Raw genomic sequence first — 14,397 nt, forward strand, 5'->3', positions numbered from 1 at the left:
TTTGTTTGTTTGTTTGTTTTCAATAGTAATAGATCTGCAATTTTTTGCCCAAAGTTCTGGCTGACTCAGGGTCCTGTCACAACCCTTTTCTCCTCAATTTCCAATGTGGATTTAAAGCCTTGCTGACATTAAAAGACTTAAGCATGAAACCTGGTATTCTCTGCATATCAAAATTACTCTGTAGATGCTTCTGTCACCTACACATACCAATGTGATATTAGTATTCTGTGGAGCATAGCTGCCATAAATATATACAAGCCCCCTCACTATTCTCTCCTAATTAAGAAGCAGATATTACTTATGGTTCTATTTCTCACAGAAGCCAAATRTTCTATATGCAGTCGGAAAGAAATAATGTCTTAAAACCTCAACAAATTACTAAAGCTATGGATACCAGCATATTTCTTTCAAGAAGAGTGTGGAAGATCTGCTAAACAATTTAAGAGCATGAAGTTTCATGAACTTTTTTCAAGCACTCATTGAAAAAAGGCTGAAAAGAAAGTCTGCCCACACAGTGTGCATTCATTGCATTGAATAATTTACACTGTTATGAAGTGTGGGGTTTTTTTCCCCACTTTATTCTATACACTGAGCAAATTTCAAAAAAAATACAAAAGGAATATATTTCATTGCAAAGTAAGTCACAGCTGTTAGGTGTATCATTCTATTTGCTCTCTTTTTTTCTATACCTGCTTTTATTTTGGCATTGCTGTACCATGAAAAAAACCAGACAATTTCATTAAGAGACTAAAGGAATACCAGGAATTTTTTCAATCTTTCTGACTAAAAAAARRAARRAAAAAARRARRRAAAARAAAAGAAAAGAAAAGCTTAGTGCAGKAAATTTATTGCTTATAAAAAATAATCCATTTATATGGTATAAAGCATTCCTTCCTGTTTCAGTGGAAATACCCTGCATCAGCATGTCCCCAGCACAAATGAACAAGGTGCAGAGATGAGCTTTAGAGAAGYGGGCAGGCAAATCCACAAGGCAAGACTCACTACAAAAACACGAGCTTTGAGTTACTCAACTGCAAGCTACAAGAGAGAGCCACGAGTCACTCACATGAGCACATGGAAGGGAGTCCCARGTTAAACAATTCAATGCCTATCTCTGATTCTAAAGCCGAGGGAAACTGTGGCACTCCTGCTTCCATTCCTATTCAAATTGCTGGCTATAGCAATATTTAAAAATGGCATATTAAACTAGAAATAATTTTCTAGTTCTGTAAAACAAAATTTTAAGTCTATGCAGTTGAGCGCACAAAAATTAATAAAAAGGCAGAATTAAATGTGTGCAGTTACACAATGTTAATAAGAGATGCTGGAATAGGGGTTTTTGACCTGCCTGGATGATTTGTAGGGTGGTCTACTGATTTCCTCCCCTTTTTACAACTCCAAATGTTTACTGAGTAAATCTAGACCAGTATATGAAATATTGTTTTAATTTAGAACAATACCAATGAATCAATTATTACTCAAGACAGACACAGACAAGCTCTCTCAACTTCTGGGAATACATTTTCATCCCTAATCACAATCTGCACATTTGAAAAGTAACTATCCTGAGTAAACAACAGCCTTAGCACAGGAGCTGTTTACTTTTAAAAACACATTTGAATTACTTCACTCCTGTAAAGAACTAATCTAAACTTATTAGGAAAAGATTAGTCAGAGAGCTATTTCTGAGAAAATTATATCAAAAATGAGACCAAGGGAACAAAGACCAAATTAAAWTTTTTATCAAGAACATTTACTTAGAGATGTTGTTGAATACATTATTTGGCAACTTGGATTAATCATTCCAGTTTGTTACAGGAAAGGCTGAAGAAAGTCTCTTCATGTTAGGTACTTTTATGAAGCCAAAGATTKCATTAATAATTGGCTGAAAAATTCAATGACTAAGTCAGAGAAATTTGTTTCAAGTAAGTACATTAAACATAATGCAAAAGTGACCCTACAATGATTGTGCAAGGCTTATTCATCGATACAAAATGAAACCAGGGCCAGACTGCTAGACATTCTGTGCTTCTCCAGGAAAAAAATTACTATGAAACATAATGATGAATTTAAGGGAGTCTGTGTAAACAGAGGGAAATATAATTGTTCCCAGCTTCCTAATTTTGGAGAAATGGTTGTGGCATGCTTTTCTTCGGCTACAACTGATTGTTTACCAAGGGTAGTTTTGTACTGGCTGTGACAGCTACAGCGAGACAAAGAGCTGACACTCTCAAGGTAATTGTTCATGCTGCATAACACCTTATCCACGTCTAGGAGTATTTATTTCAGGAGAAGCTCTGAAGATTTGGCAGTTATTCAGCCTGAGTAAGGATAAGCAAGCTTCTAAGGAGATCTGCAACACATTYATGATGGGATTTACTCTAGAGCTTTTTTTAAAATAAAGGGTAGGGTGATTGACTGCATTTTTATTCAAAAGGGTTTGTAGCAAACCCTCAGATGTGGATCTGCAAGAGGGAATTTAAATGAAAAGCAGAGCGCCTGATGGAAAAGAAGGTGATAGTTCCAGTCAGAGGGTCTGATAYAAGACAAGATGCAATGATAAGAAGAAACAGAGGTAGCACTAATAGGTAATGCACTGAGAGCGAAGACAGAGTCAGATAGAAATAAGAGTAGAAACGAAAGCACAGTTAGTGATGTGGTGTTATAGGGGAGGATGACAAGTCTCATCTCAAAATGCACTTCAGCTAATCTTAGAAAAACTGCAAAATTGGAACAGTAAGCATGGTCACATTACTAARAGGACAACTAGATCTTCCATATGGGTTCAAGTCCTTATATATTTTTCTTTATTCCCAAATACCACACATTTCTTTGTTAAGCATGTTCATCTAATGCCTTACTTGCAAAGAGAAGTATTTTGARAGAGTAGTGAATTTGAGTTTATTAATGACCTGATTTGCCTCATCTATTACTCCACAAAAGTGACCCTAAAATGAATTTCTGACATTTGAACCAAAAGCCTTGTATGGAACARGCAGTAGTATGAGCCTGCAAAAGATTTTTAAAAAGAGAACAAAAAGCCATGAGATTTCTTAAAAGATTCTTCCCTCCTCCCCCAAACCTCCACAATTGAAAACAAAAATTATAACTCTAGAATAGAAAAAAGTGGAACGAGGAGTGTAGAATACARAACTAACATTTCATTTTCAGGCAGTAAATGCACACAATTACTTCAYGTAGATTTTGGAATTACTTTAAATAAATATGAAATAGTGTAGTTTTGGTTTATTTAGAGTATTTTGTCAATGAAAATATTCTTAGTGATGGGAGATTCTGTGACCCTTCAAGCTGATGAGAATCCAGCCACAGTGGGGCAGTCAAGGACTAGATGTAAGATTTGCCTCTAGAGCACTTCCAAAAGCGCAAGGAACAGATCAAATATTTTAGRTACTAAGGGCAAAATCCCACAGTGCTTAGTCAGGCAAAACTCCCATTGGCCTCAACAGGAGTTTTGCCTGAGTAAGTACTGAGCAAAGACTGTGATGTCTGACCTAGATTTATCAGAGTCACACCAGTCTAACACGTTTTTAAGACAGACGAGCACCGTGCCGCAATATTCCTGTGACATTCTGCTTAAAGGAAAATACAGAAACCGCAAACTGTGAATCATCCTCCCCTCCCAGCCCCCCCATTTAATGCAGGGAAGAATGCACAGCTGGCCAAAAAGCTGCTATCCTGAAAGTCTGCCAAAGAGCAAGACTAAAATGGATCCAAGAGACTAAAAGTTTATCATTGTAAAGTTTTGGAAATCTGRTAGAAATAGGAAAATGCACATGCGAGTTTCCCAAGGACTCGTGTAGTACTGAAAATAATCTGGCTTTCATTCTTGTAAGCRAACAGGGAACAATGAAAAACTTCTTACTGTAGTTACCCTTTTGATTTAGGGCAAATCACAGCTCCTACATGGTCAGTGGAAATTCCTCTGGCTGATTTCACCAGGGACTAATTTAGGTGAATAAATAGGTCGATCTCGTTCCCAAGTTAACATTTCTATTACAGAAATATGAAAGTAGATTAAGTTTAACATATGTGTCTACCTTGCTTCAGAAACTTCCTTCTGTAGTTACAGAATCCCATTTACAACAACTTTGATATCATGTACAGGGGAAATATTGGAATTAGTATCAAAGAAAGCACAAAAATTCATCAGCATGTGAAATGTGAATGTTTTTTACTTCCTTCTTCTAGCAGAAGTGAATATCAAAACCTTGACACAACAGCAGTCAAACTGCAGGTTCCCCCAGGGGAAGCAACTGAGACATTATGAAACATCAGTACTGCACAAAAGCAAAAATCATACCAAGCTAGAACTCCCCCCCTTTCATATTTATCTGGATCTACACTTTGCAAATTCTTTATAAAAAGTGTAGTTAAGCAATATGAGAAGAGACTCCTATTTGATCTGTGAATTCTTCCATTGTTAATGTATCCTAAACTCTCCCAGGTGTGCAGTTCTACCCAGAGAAGCAGGCAGAATCATAGAATCATTTAGTTTGGGAAAGACCCCTAAGATCATCAGGTCCACTCGTTATCCCAGCACCACCATGTTCATCTCCAAAATCCATCCCTAAGTACCTGTTGTGGGTTTAAATTCCTCTCTTTTTRTTCACTTTGGAATTTTTTTTCTTCCCCCATTTGTTGCTGGGATACCTTGATGGCCGAGCTGTTTTGTTAATGGCCGGGCGATTGAAGAGGCAATGACACCTATGRRCACACCCTAAATGGGGAGACAGCTTTTGTGTGGTGGGGTGGGGATTGGGGAGTGGGTTTGGTTTTTTTTCTCGCGGTTTGGGAGGGAGAGGGGTTTTTTTTCCTGCTGGCGCCCCGTGCTTTTGCTCGGCGGTGGTTTGCTAGGACTCCAGCTTCAGGAGGGTGAACTCTGCTCCATTCCCGTCTCGCGTCCGCGGGATTCCTGCTCGTCTCTTTTGCTGTCCTGGATTTCTTCCTGTCCAGAAGAGCACCGGCGTTTTTCCGCTGTGAGTTTTGCAGAGAAAACTTTTTCTTCATCCACCTCTGCCATCTTGTATCGATTATCCCAGCCGCGGGAGATCTGAGCCAGCTGGGATTTGCACCACCACGTCCCCTGCATCTCTGAGGAGCCATCGGGCCCTCCCTGCTCAGCCGGGGGCCAGCAGCGCCGCTGCCAACCAAACTGTAATCTTGCCAAGAAGGAGACTGTTTCCATAAGGCTGTCACTAGGTTTGGACTGCGCTGTTGTTGCATTGTTATTGCTACTTGTTTCATCTTGTTTTATATATATATATATATATATATATCAGTAAAAACTGTTATTCCTTTTTACCCATATTCCTGCCTGAAAGCCCGTGATTTTTTTCAAAGCTGTAATAATTCAGAGGGAAGGGGGTCATAGCCACCACTCCAAGGGGGGTCCCTGCCTTCATTAGCAAATACCTGTCCTTCAAACGGTGACAGTACCACATCTACAAATCTTTTAAACACCTCCAGGAATGGTGACTCCATAATGATATTTGTCCCCAAAAAGTCCCCACTTGCTCTCTTCACATAAATAAAAAAAGAAAGGAATCTTGGTTTTCCCCAGATTTATGTTTTGAAGACTGGGTATCAGAACTCCAGGCTAAAATTGCTTAGGATCAAATCCCTGCTAAATTAACAGAATTTGTTTTCTATGTTACCATTTCTTTTCATGGAACAACATGAGCATAATGAGAGTTTCTGAAATTTTAATGCCTCTTCCTAATTTGACAGATTTCAAATTGGTGACAGTCGTTAAGAACCACAGGTCTACTCAGTCATGGGCAAATACAATGTAGGGTAATTCCTCAGGAACCACACAGAAAACCCTCCACCCCATAAACAACATATCTCATTCATATCTCAGATCTTTAGCACACAGGAATTCCCAGTTCTGAAACACAGATAGGATTGCATCACTATCTATCAGCACTGCTGAGAATTTTCTGTCTCTCCTAGGGCTGTAACTCTTTGCTCTCCAGTTGACACAGCCAGCCCAGTGCAACACACAACACAGTAGGTGAAAAATGAGAAAGAAACATCCATGATCGACAGCAGCTGAAGACAGGATGAGTCTCCTCCTCCCCAAGCTCCTTCCACATGAGCTTCTGACTGTGCCTGAAAAACTGACTGCTTTTAAATAACCAAGTCCAACAGGTGGGTTTTTTTTGGTTTTTTTTTTACTGGAGTCAAGAATTAATTTCATTACACTCATGTACAYAACACACCCTGCTGTGGAATATGTCAGGTTTTAATTATGAAGCTTTACAAAAGCCTGGTGAAGCCAAGTGCTTCAAATGTTCAACCCACAAGTTTTATATGGCTATATGCAGAGTAGTTACTTTTTACAGTGGTATTTAATGTGGATCATAAATTCCCATGGAGAGTGGTACAACAAATGAAAACAAAAATCATCCAGATCTTACTTCCTTTCACCTACCAATAGCTAAATAAAGGAGTTAGAGCTGAGCTGTTGGATCACTGGAGCTGAATGGTTTYCTTTTCCCAATGAATTACTTACCTCTTCTAACTTCAACAGCACACAGTAAACAAATCCTGGAATAGTTTCTTAACTCATCTTTGAAAGGTACTGGTGGTTTTTAACGAGAAAAAAAAAACATATATAGGAATAAGCTACATTCTTTCTCAAAGCTTTCAAYAGATTGTCCTGCTTGTTCTATATATCAGCATACCATCACCCATGGGAATTACTTTCAGCTGACATGCTACTGAAAGCAACAGCTTTGACCTTAATGGACTGTTTTGAAACTCATTAAACAGTATATCAGGAGCTCTGCATAGTGCAGGTGTGTTCCAACGCAGTAAAGATATTTTATGAATCACTGCATGCTGGTCAACATGTTGAATACTGAAATCCTAAGTGAACTGTGATCCTTTATTAGCAATAAACAAAACAGGCATTCAAGATTACATTCATTCACATAATTAGAAACATAAAAATAACATTGGTTTTATGTCAGTAGACCTACATTTTTAATCTTAAGTGTGGATAGTATTGTTCTGAGTAAATAAAGGTCTCACTAAAAATGTATAAGGATGTTCTGCATGTTTACAAGAGCTTCTTCAATTGTAGTTTGAAAATGGCAATTCTCATTAAAAAATTATAAATGCAGGCAATCAAATCCATACAGGGCTAAAACCCCAGCTGTGTCTGAAATTAAATTAATATTCTGATAATTGTTAGCTTAAAAAATCTATTAACGGTATGAGAAACTGGCAATAAAATGACTGTTCATAGTATGCAGTGCATGTATACACATACATATTAGTGACCAAGGCTTTGGCACCACTTTGGTGCCTTGGTCAACCCATAGTCTTTCCAAAACCACCACCTGTAGCTTTCTGAAATTCATAATCCTCCCTTAACTCTTACTTCAGAAATTATTTGCAAATGCATTGACTTTTCCCACCTCCTCTGTCCTTGTACAGCTCCTTAAGATTTGCTCAAAAATGTCTCATTGCCTCTTTGTGTGGATTCAATAGTGGCAAGTTTTGACTCTTACACCAAAGACAGACTTGACACTTGTGACTGTCTGTGAGGGGAAATAATGCTGTCACTCTCATTGTTAAATGTCACAGACCCATCAGTTATCACCTAAGATGCAAAGATCTCCAAGGCACTGRCATTGTAGATCTCTAAGTAGTTCATTCTCAATCCTATCTCGTAAGACATTTGTAAATGAAACCACTTAGAGATGTAGAGAGAACCAACCAGAGAAACASCAAAAGCACGCACATGTAGAGTTCAAAACTCAGATTTGTTAAAATGAAAATGGGAGGAGCCAGAGAGACAAAAAGCTGAAATCCAAGCTAAAAGAAAGGCAGAGCTTGCAAATCTTTAAAGGCACCATCCTTTAGACTGATTACACTACAATATATTCTAATTTGAAAGGAAATTGGATTACAATGAATGATGGGATGATGCTTTGAAAGCCACATTAGGAATGAAGTACAAGATACCACCTTTTTTACAGCCAAAATGTTAGGGCAAACTTGTGTTGAATTCATCAACATAATCATTTTGGGAATAAAAAAAAATTAAATACAAATTTCCAACTGTGGTTTTTTTCTGCTAAATCCATRTTTGGAGCTCCTACTTGGAGTGGTATGGAAGGAAAAGCAGGGGTAAGAGTGTTATTATATTAAGTTTGACARTTAAATTCAACCACTAAGCTCCTTTTTCTTTTCTGCACATCTAAATGTAAATTTGCATGTTTTTTTCTATCCATTTTCAGAACTCAAATGACTATGGGGAGTGTACTCACAGAAGTACAATGTTTGACAAAACTTGGGGAAGTTAAATTTTATGTTTATGCTTCATTCCTATCCTTGGACCTTCCTTCTAAGGGTCTGCCTTTGTTGTGGTCTTTCATAGCCTGTTTACATTTCTAGTTCTAAATTTAAAGAGGRCTTAATAAACCAGAAATCCTCTTAAATGGACTTGGGATCACAGCTGGATGAAAGCTGAAGAGAGAATTTAAAAATTAATGCTTTAAAATATTTTAATTTTGTCACAGACGTATTTTCATCTTCAGGGGCCACTACAAAAAACGCAAGTAAACAGCAAACACCATGCCCTGCACTAAGTGACTCGGTTTGGGATTTTTGTTCCTTTGAAAGACACAGCTACTCAATGCAGAGCTTTGCAGTACACAGCTTAACATCCGAAATTAATTGGAAAATCATTTGCACCTTGTTTTACTTTTTAGCAAATTGAACCTTCTCTCCCCAAACCTGTTACTTGTGTACCAGTCAGGGAAACTGAAAGTGGCTTGCAATGTGGAAATTATATAACAAAGTAAAAAAAAAAAAAAATAAAGGTCTCATCGTGATCTCCCCAAAATTTTGCTACTTGCTAGCACTTATAAAGATTATTGGCATCAATCTTTGCTCCTCTAATGATTCTAGTAAGTCTGAAATCTTCCTGGATGGAGTATTTAATCCAACTGGCTTGAGAAGAATCAGACCCTCAAAGATTACAAAGTGAATTAAGAAATGCAATGCAATAAATCAATACTCTAACTACTATTAGAGAAATAAAATATTTCCTATATTAAGGCTGTATTGAGATATAAAGCTGACAAAAGACATATCTTTATCATATAATTGTGTTTGTAGCAGCTTTTTGTCTCAAAATTAGATTTAATGCAGACCATTAAGATGTCACCTGTAAGAGAAGTAGCAGTTTAGTCCTTTTGGCAACAGTGCCACAAATCCTGTTCTGATTAGAAATATTTTACCACATGTAGAGAGTTTTTCTGGGATCATGTAGTTCCTTTTGAAATACATGTGAACCCTGACCATGTTCTAAACTCCATGAATCTACAACATATAACACTTTTARCCTATCTAAAAGCAGGGATGTGAGAGCCTAGATGTCCCCTATATTGACAGAAATGCTTGTTTATGTAGTAGAAATGTTTTYTTATGACTAAGTGTTGCCTTGGAAACCACTACTAAAAATGAAAGTTTTGCCTCCAAAGGCAAAACCCACACAGTACTCAGTTATCCCAAAGTTTGCCTCAGCTTTTCCTGATCAAGCTGGAATACAAAGATTTGCAGTGAAACGTTGCTAGCTTTTCATTCCTCCTTCTTATTCAAAAATTATATATTCTTATAAATTTTTATGATTCTAAACAACAAACAGGAATCAATAATTTATTTCCTAAAMCCCCCCTCAAAGACAGAAAGAATGTAAGATCTATTCTAAACCAGCCAGTAAAGAGGAATGTATGGCAAGAAGATGAATGGTAAAAAGATGAAAAAGCAAAAGATGTCAATCATCTGACWCAAAGGCTATGGCTGCTCAGATGTGGCGACCTCACAATGTATGAGGGCATTTCYGCTTTTGCCCCAGCTTGCCTTTTGTACCAATTTACATTTTTATGTCTGGGAATACATTCACACAATATTGAATACTGCATCATAGATATAAAAGCCTATTTTAATCTTACATTGTATTGTAGATCATTTGTTTTAAAGAAAGAAGACATCCAATTGTACCATTCAATTTCTGACACCAGGACTATGACAAAAAGGGGAATAAAAAATAACAGTTTTCCTCTGAGCACAGACAGTGCTGTACTGGGAGATGTGAGGCTAAAAATACCACTATTCAGTATGCAGGCCCACTCTATGGATTTCTTGCAGCTACATGTACTGGGCTGATATCAATTAAAATCTCTGTGGAGAGGAAACATAAATTCTAAAAGCACCAAAATCTTTGAAAGAACATGGGGGGATTAACCTTCACATGGCAAAAGAACAGTTTGGAGCTAAACAGATGCTATAAAATCCTCTGGTAATACACGTGGCCTGCTGTTGGGAAGATGTTCATGAGGGGAAAAAAGGTCAATGTTACAATGAYGGGCAGTGAAAGCTGCAAGAGGATCCAGCATCCAGTGTGGGGTTCTTGTCCCTTATCTTGCCATGAAAGACTCCTCAAACGGTGAAAGCCTTTCCTGAGTCCTGCACAGCCATTGTGACAAATCTTTCCTTCTTTCTGTCCCCACCCCATTTTGGTCATAGCTGTGCTGAGTTCTTTTAAAAAGCGACTGGACTTTTTGACTTCCTGCTGAGCTTTCCTAAAAAGAACATCTGCTGGACTTGGTCAAAGGGAGCAAGACCCAGAGGCTGGAGCATATGGAAGGCAAGAGCATCTCACAGAAACCCGGCTATCCCAGTTCTTCCAGTGGGAGTGCAGCGTGGAACATGGGCTGCAGCTGTCAGCCTGCCCTCAGGAATGAGGGAAGGATATTTCCCAAGGACCAGAGGTGGGCAGGATCTGCCACGCTGACTGAAACAGTGTGTGAGGACCCACTTGCAAGGACAGGAAAGCAGCAGTTGAAGGAATGAGTGATTTGAAATGTTTTTAATTTCCCTTAGGCTCTGCTCCTTTTAATTCTTCCGGTTTACAAAGGTTTTAGCTTCTATCATTGTTTTTCCCACATTAGTTTCAAARATTTTTGCTGTTCTTTGGGGAGCTCATGGTCAAAACAGATTCACCTTGGATGTCCGGCCAACACAGGGACCTCCAACTCGCCATCAGCCTCTGTGATATCCCCTCCTTTTGTGCAGAATCCTGCTGGACATGCTCTAGGAACATGCCCAGCAGGATTTGGGAGTTCAGGACCTTGGCAGGCTGGAGCAATGGCTCTGAGGCACTTCTGAGGTTCTTCASCTTCAAGAGGCTCTCATATTAAGAGCTGGATGAACTGATAGAAAACAGGGAGCATTTCATCAAGCCTGYCCTACATTTCAAGGAAGTCCTTCAACACAGATAAAGAAAAAAATGAATATGYCCTGGCACTGTTTTGRTTTTGTTTTTTTTTTAAACAACATAACATTTACTGATTCAAAGCAGCTCTAGCTATGATCAATAGGACAGGCACTAACTGCTCTGTAAAACTCATTGTTCCATATCAGTATCCAGAAGAAAATTACAGGATAAATAATAGCAGAAAGCCCCTCATTATAATTTGGTGTCTTTTCTGAACCTAACTGGTGCAGAGGGAYGCTGCCTGGCCATTCCCATTAGCCCAGGCTGGGTGCTGAGCTCTGTCGCTGGGGCACTGGCTGCCAACTGAGCGCACTCACACGAGCAATTAGCGCGGCTCAGCCATCATGTGAGAGCTTGCTCAGCTGCAATGATGTTTATTTTCCCTTTCAAACCTCATACCAAGAAGCAGTGTGAAGCAAAAGAGGTTTTGAGGACTAAATGAAAGAAATCTCTGCTATAAAGTAAGGTCTTTTTGCCCCAGCTTGCATTTTAAAATCAATAGAAGAATCATGTAAAGTGCATCTTGCAGTTCTGTATAGAACTTCTAAGAAATGGAAGTTGCAGCAAAATTATCAGWACACCTCTATTTTAGGCCTAAACTAAAAGTAAATGCATATTCTACATATATAAATATGTAAGATCTATAATCCCATTACAATATTGACACTGAATTCCGTAGATGTAGCACAGTACTTACTGCAATACAGTGAAATTAGATGAGTTCCTTATTTTGGCCGTACATCACTTTTTAAAGTGAAATAGAGAAAAAAAAGGGGAAATAAATTATTTAATGCTCATTTATCTTCTCTATTAGAATTCTGTCACTGTGCCCTATCATGGGAATATACAAATTCTGCACATTTGGGAGAATAATAATGAGAATGCWCTCTGGCTCTGAAATAGTTTTAGTTTAAATGATAGGAAAGTTACTAAAAAATCAGCTAAAATATAATTAGCTAAAATTCTTGATGTGGTGATAGTAATTGGAATGGAAATGTTACTGAACCTTTTGGTGTTGTGAAAAAATGCTGTATCACAACTTGTCATTGGAACAATTGTCAAATTTGAACAAGCTTCTTCATATTAAATAATTTTTCATTTCACTGGAACCCCCCTACAACACCATAAATCCAAGAAAAAAAAAAAAAATCCCAAAACCCCTCACCCAAACCCCATTTGCCATTATAACAGTTTACCTGCATGACATAAGGAATTAAGTATTAATGAACTGAGACTTAAACCATGCAAGAAAAGTCTTGCATATCTTGCTAGAAGGCAAATTTAAGCAAAATAAAATGAAAATTTTGATTTATGCATAAAAGGCCTAACAGCATGCTTCCAACAGTAAAGCTGGTAAGCTTCTCTCCCATCTCTCTGTTTTACAAACATATCTTTGTAAATGAAAACAAATCAACCAAAGAGGAAACAATGKGGGAAATGACCCTCCACAGCCAGCAAAACCAAGCACAAAACTCAGAGAAAAATGAGAMAGGTCTCCCACTTATACACATTTTCTTAAAATAAAACTTCTGCCAAAGTTTATTACACATCCCTTAGCAAAAAATCAAACTTCCTTTAGCACTGCCAATGTTTTACTGAATCCCAGGACTGAGGAAAGAACAAAGCCAATTCCAACTGTTTTTCCTATGGCACAGACAAATCTGCAGCTGGAATAAATTGGCACCAGGCAATCAGCTGCTCAGATTAGATAAGACAAACTCACACTYGTGGTGTAGGCGGCTTCGGGGTCATCCTCCAGCACCCGTGACAAGCCAAAATCGGAGACTTTGCACATGAGGTTGCTGTTGACCAGGATGTTCCGCGCTGCCAGGTCCCGGTGGACGTAGCCCATGTCCGACAGGTATTTCATGCCAGAGGCGATCCCCCTCAGCATTCCAACCAGCTGGATCACTGTGAAGTGCCCATCGTGCTTCTGCAAGGGAAGATGCGAGTTCAAACAACAGAGCTACTTCCCATTTGTTTAATTCTAGGGGTATTAACCATAGCTCTCATTTAAAACACTTTTGTCACCCATCCAGCCAAGCTGCCCAATGCAAGCTTGTTTTTTCAAGGACTTAGGTTGGTTGGCAGTGCATCCCATCTCATCTCTCACTGTGCAGCTTATCCCCCTTTCCTTACAGATTTTCACACATTTCACAAGCTTCCTACTGACAACATTTAATTTCATTTACACTTRGTTACTATGAACGTCTTCCCCCAACACTATTGTTAGTACAAGAATGAGAAAGCACACAAAATCTTCTCTTCATCTATTATGCCATGGCCTCAGGAAACAAAGACCCCTCTCTTTTTATTGTCCCAGCCTTGATTGTCTGCATTGGGGTACTGCTGTTACATCACTTTTTTGGGGGGAGGGTTGGTTTGTTTTGAAAAAGATCCCAAAATAACCTGGAAAAAGTCTGGGGCTTTAGCTCATGTCTGTTCTGCACCTAACATCACATAATCTCTGAACACTAGATTAAAAAAGAGATTTGGGCTGAAATTCAGGGGTTATGTAGCTTTTCCAGAATCCTCCTGGCTGATGRAGGTTAAGCTCAGACCCATGAATGCATTAAGCTGCTTAACACCTTCAGAAATCACTCGGAGTTGAACATGTAAATAAGAGTTATGTCATTAACTGTGCTTGCCCAGCTGGTCAGGCTTTCTGGGCCTCAGTTTCTCCATCTGCAGCATTAGAGTGACACTTCTTTCTGTGGTGCACCAGACAGCTCCTGAATTAGTGGCAGTGGGGACCAWGGGAGAGCATGCACAGAAATGTGATTACGGGCTCCTTGCCTTGTTTAGGCCTGCCCTATGTACCTTTCACAGCAGACTGCTTGCAGGATTTGTGTGACCTCAGCTGGMAGACATTTACCTTCTCATGGATTATTCAACGAGCCAGGCTTTTATGTTAGCAGGAACAGCCAAACAAAAACAAACAACTGCAAACAACTTTCCATTTTCTCTTTCAACACCTTCAGCATTGSGCTACAGACAAACAGCAAATTCTGATCAGCATTCAGGACATTTCTGTTGCTTAGCTCATGCATTTAAGCAAGCTGATTTTTTTTAATAGGGGAGAA

The 14,397-nt window shown here is 38.7% G+C and overlaps 1 protein-coding gene across 2 annotated transcripts in view; it reads right to left on the reverse strand.

The window, feature by feature from the left end:
- LOC130588942 (ephrin type-A receptor 6-like) overlaps positions 1 to 14,397 on the reverse strand; it is a 379,324-nt gene that overhangs the window by 26,780 nt on the left and 338,147 nt on the right. For both annotated transcript variants that reach the window (XM_057389986.1, XM_057389987.1), the window contains one exon: positions 13,038 to 13,247. In XM_057389986.1, coding sequence (XP_057245969.1) covers positions 13,038 to 13,247 — 210 coding nt within the window. The remainder of the gene's footprint in view (positions 1 to 13,037; positions 13,248 to 14,397) is intronic.

Source organism: Malurus melanocephalus, unplaced genomic scaffold, assembly GCF_030028575.1.
Source record: "Malurus melanocephalus ecotype Western Australia unplaced genomic scaffold, MMel_1.1 scaffold_21, whole genome shotgun sequence".
NCBI classification, from domain to species: Eukaryota; Metazoa; Chordata; class Aves; order Passeriformes; family Maluridae; genus Malurus; species Malurus melanocephalus.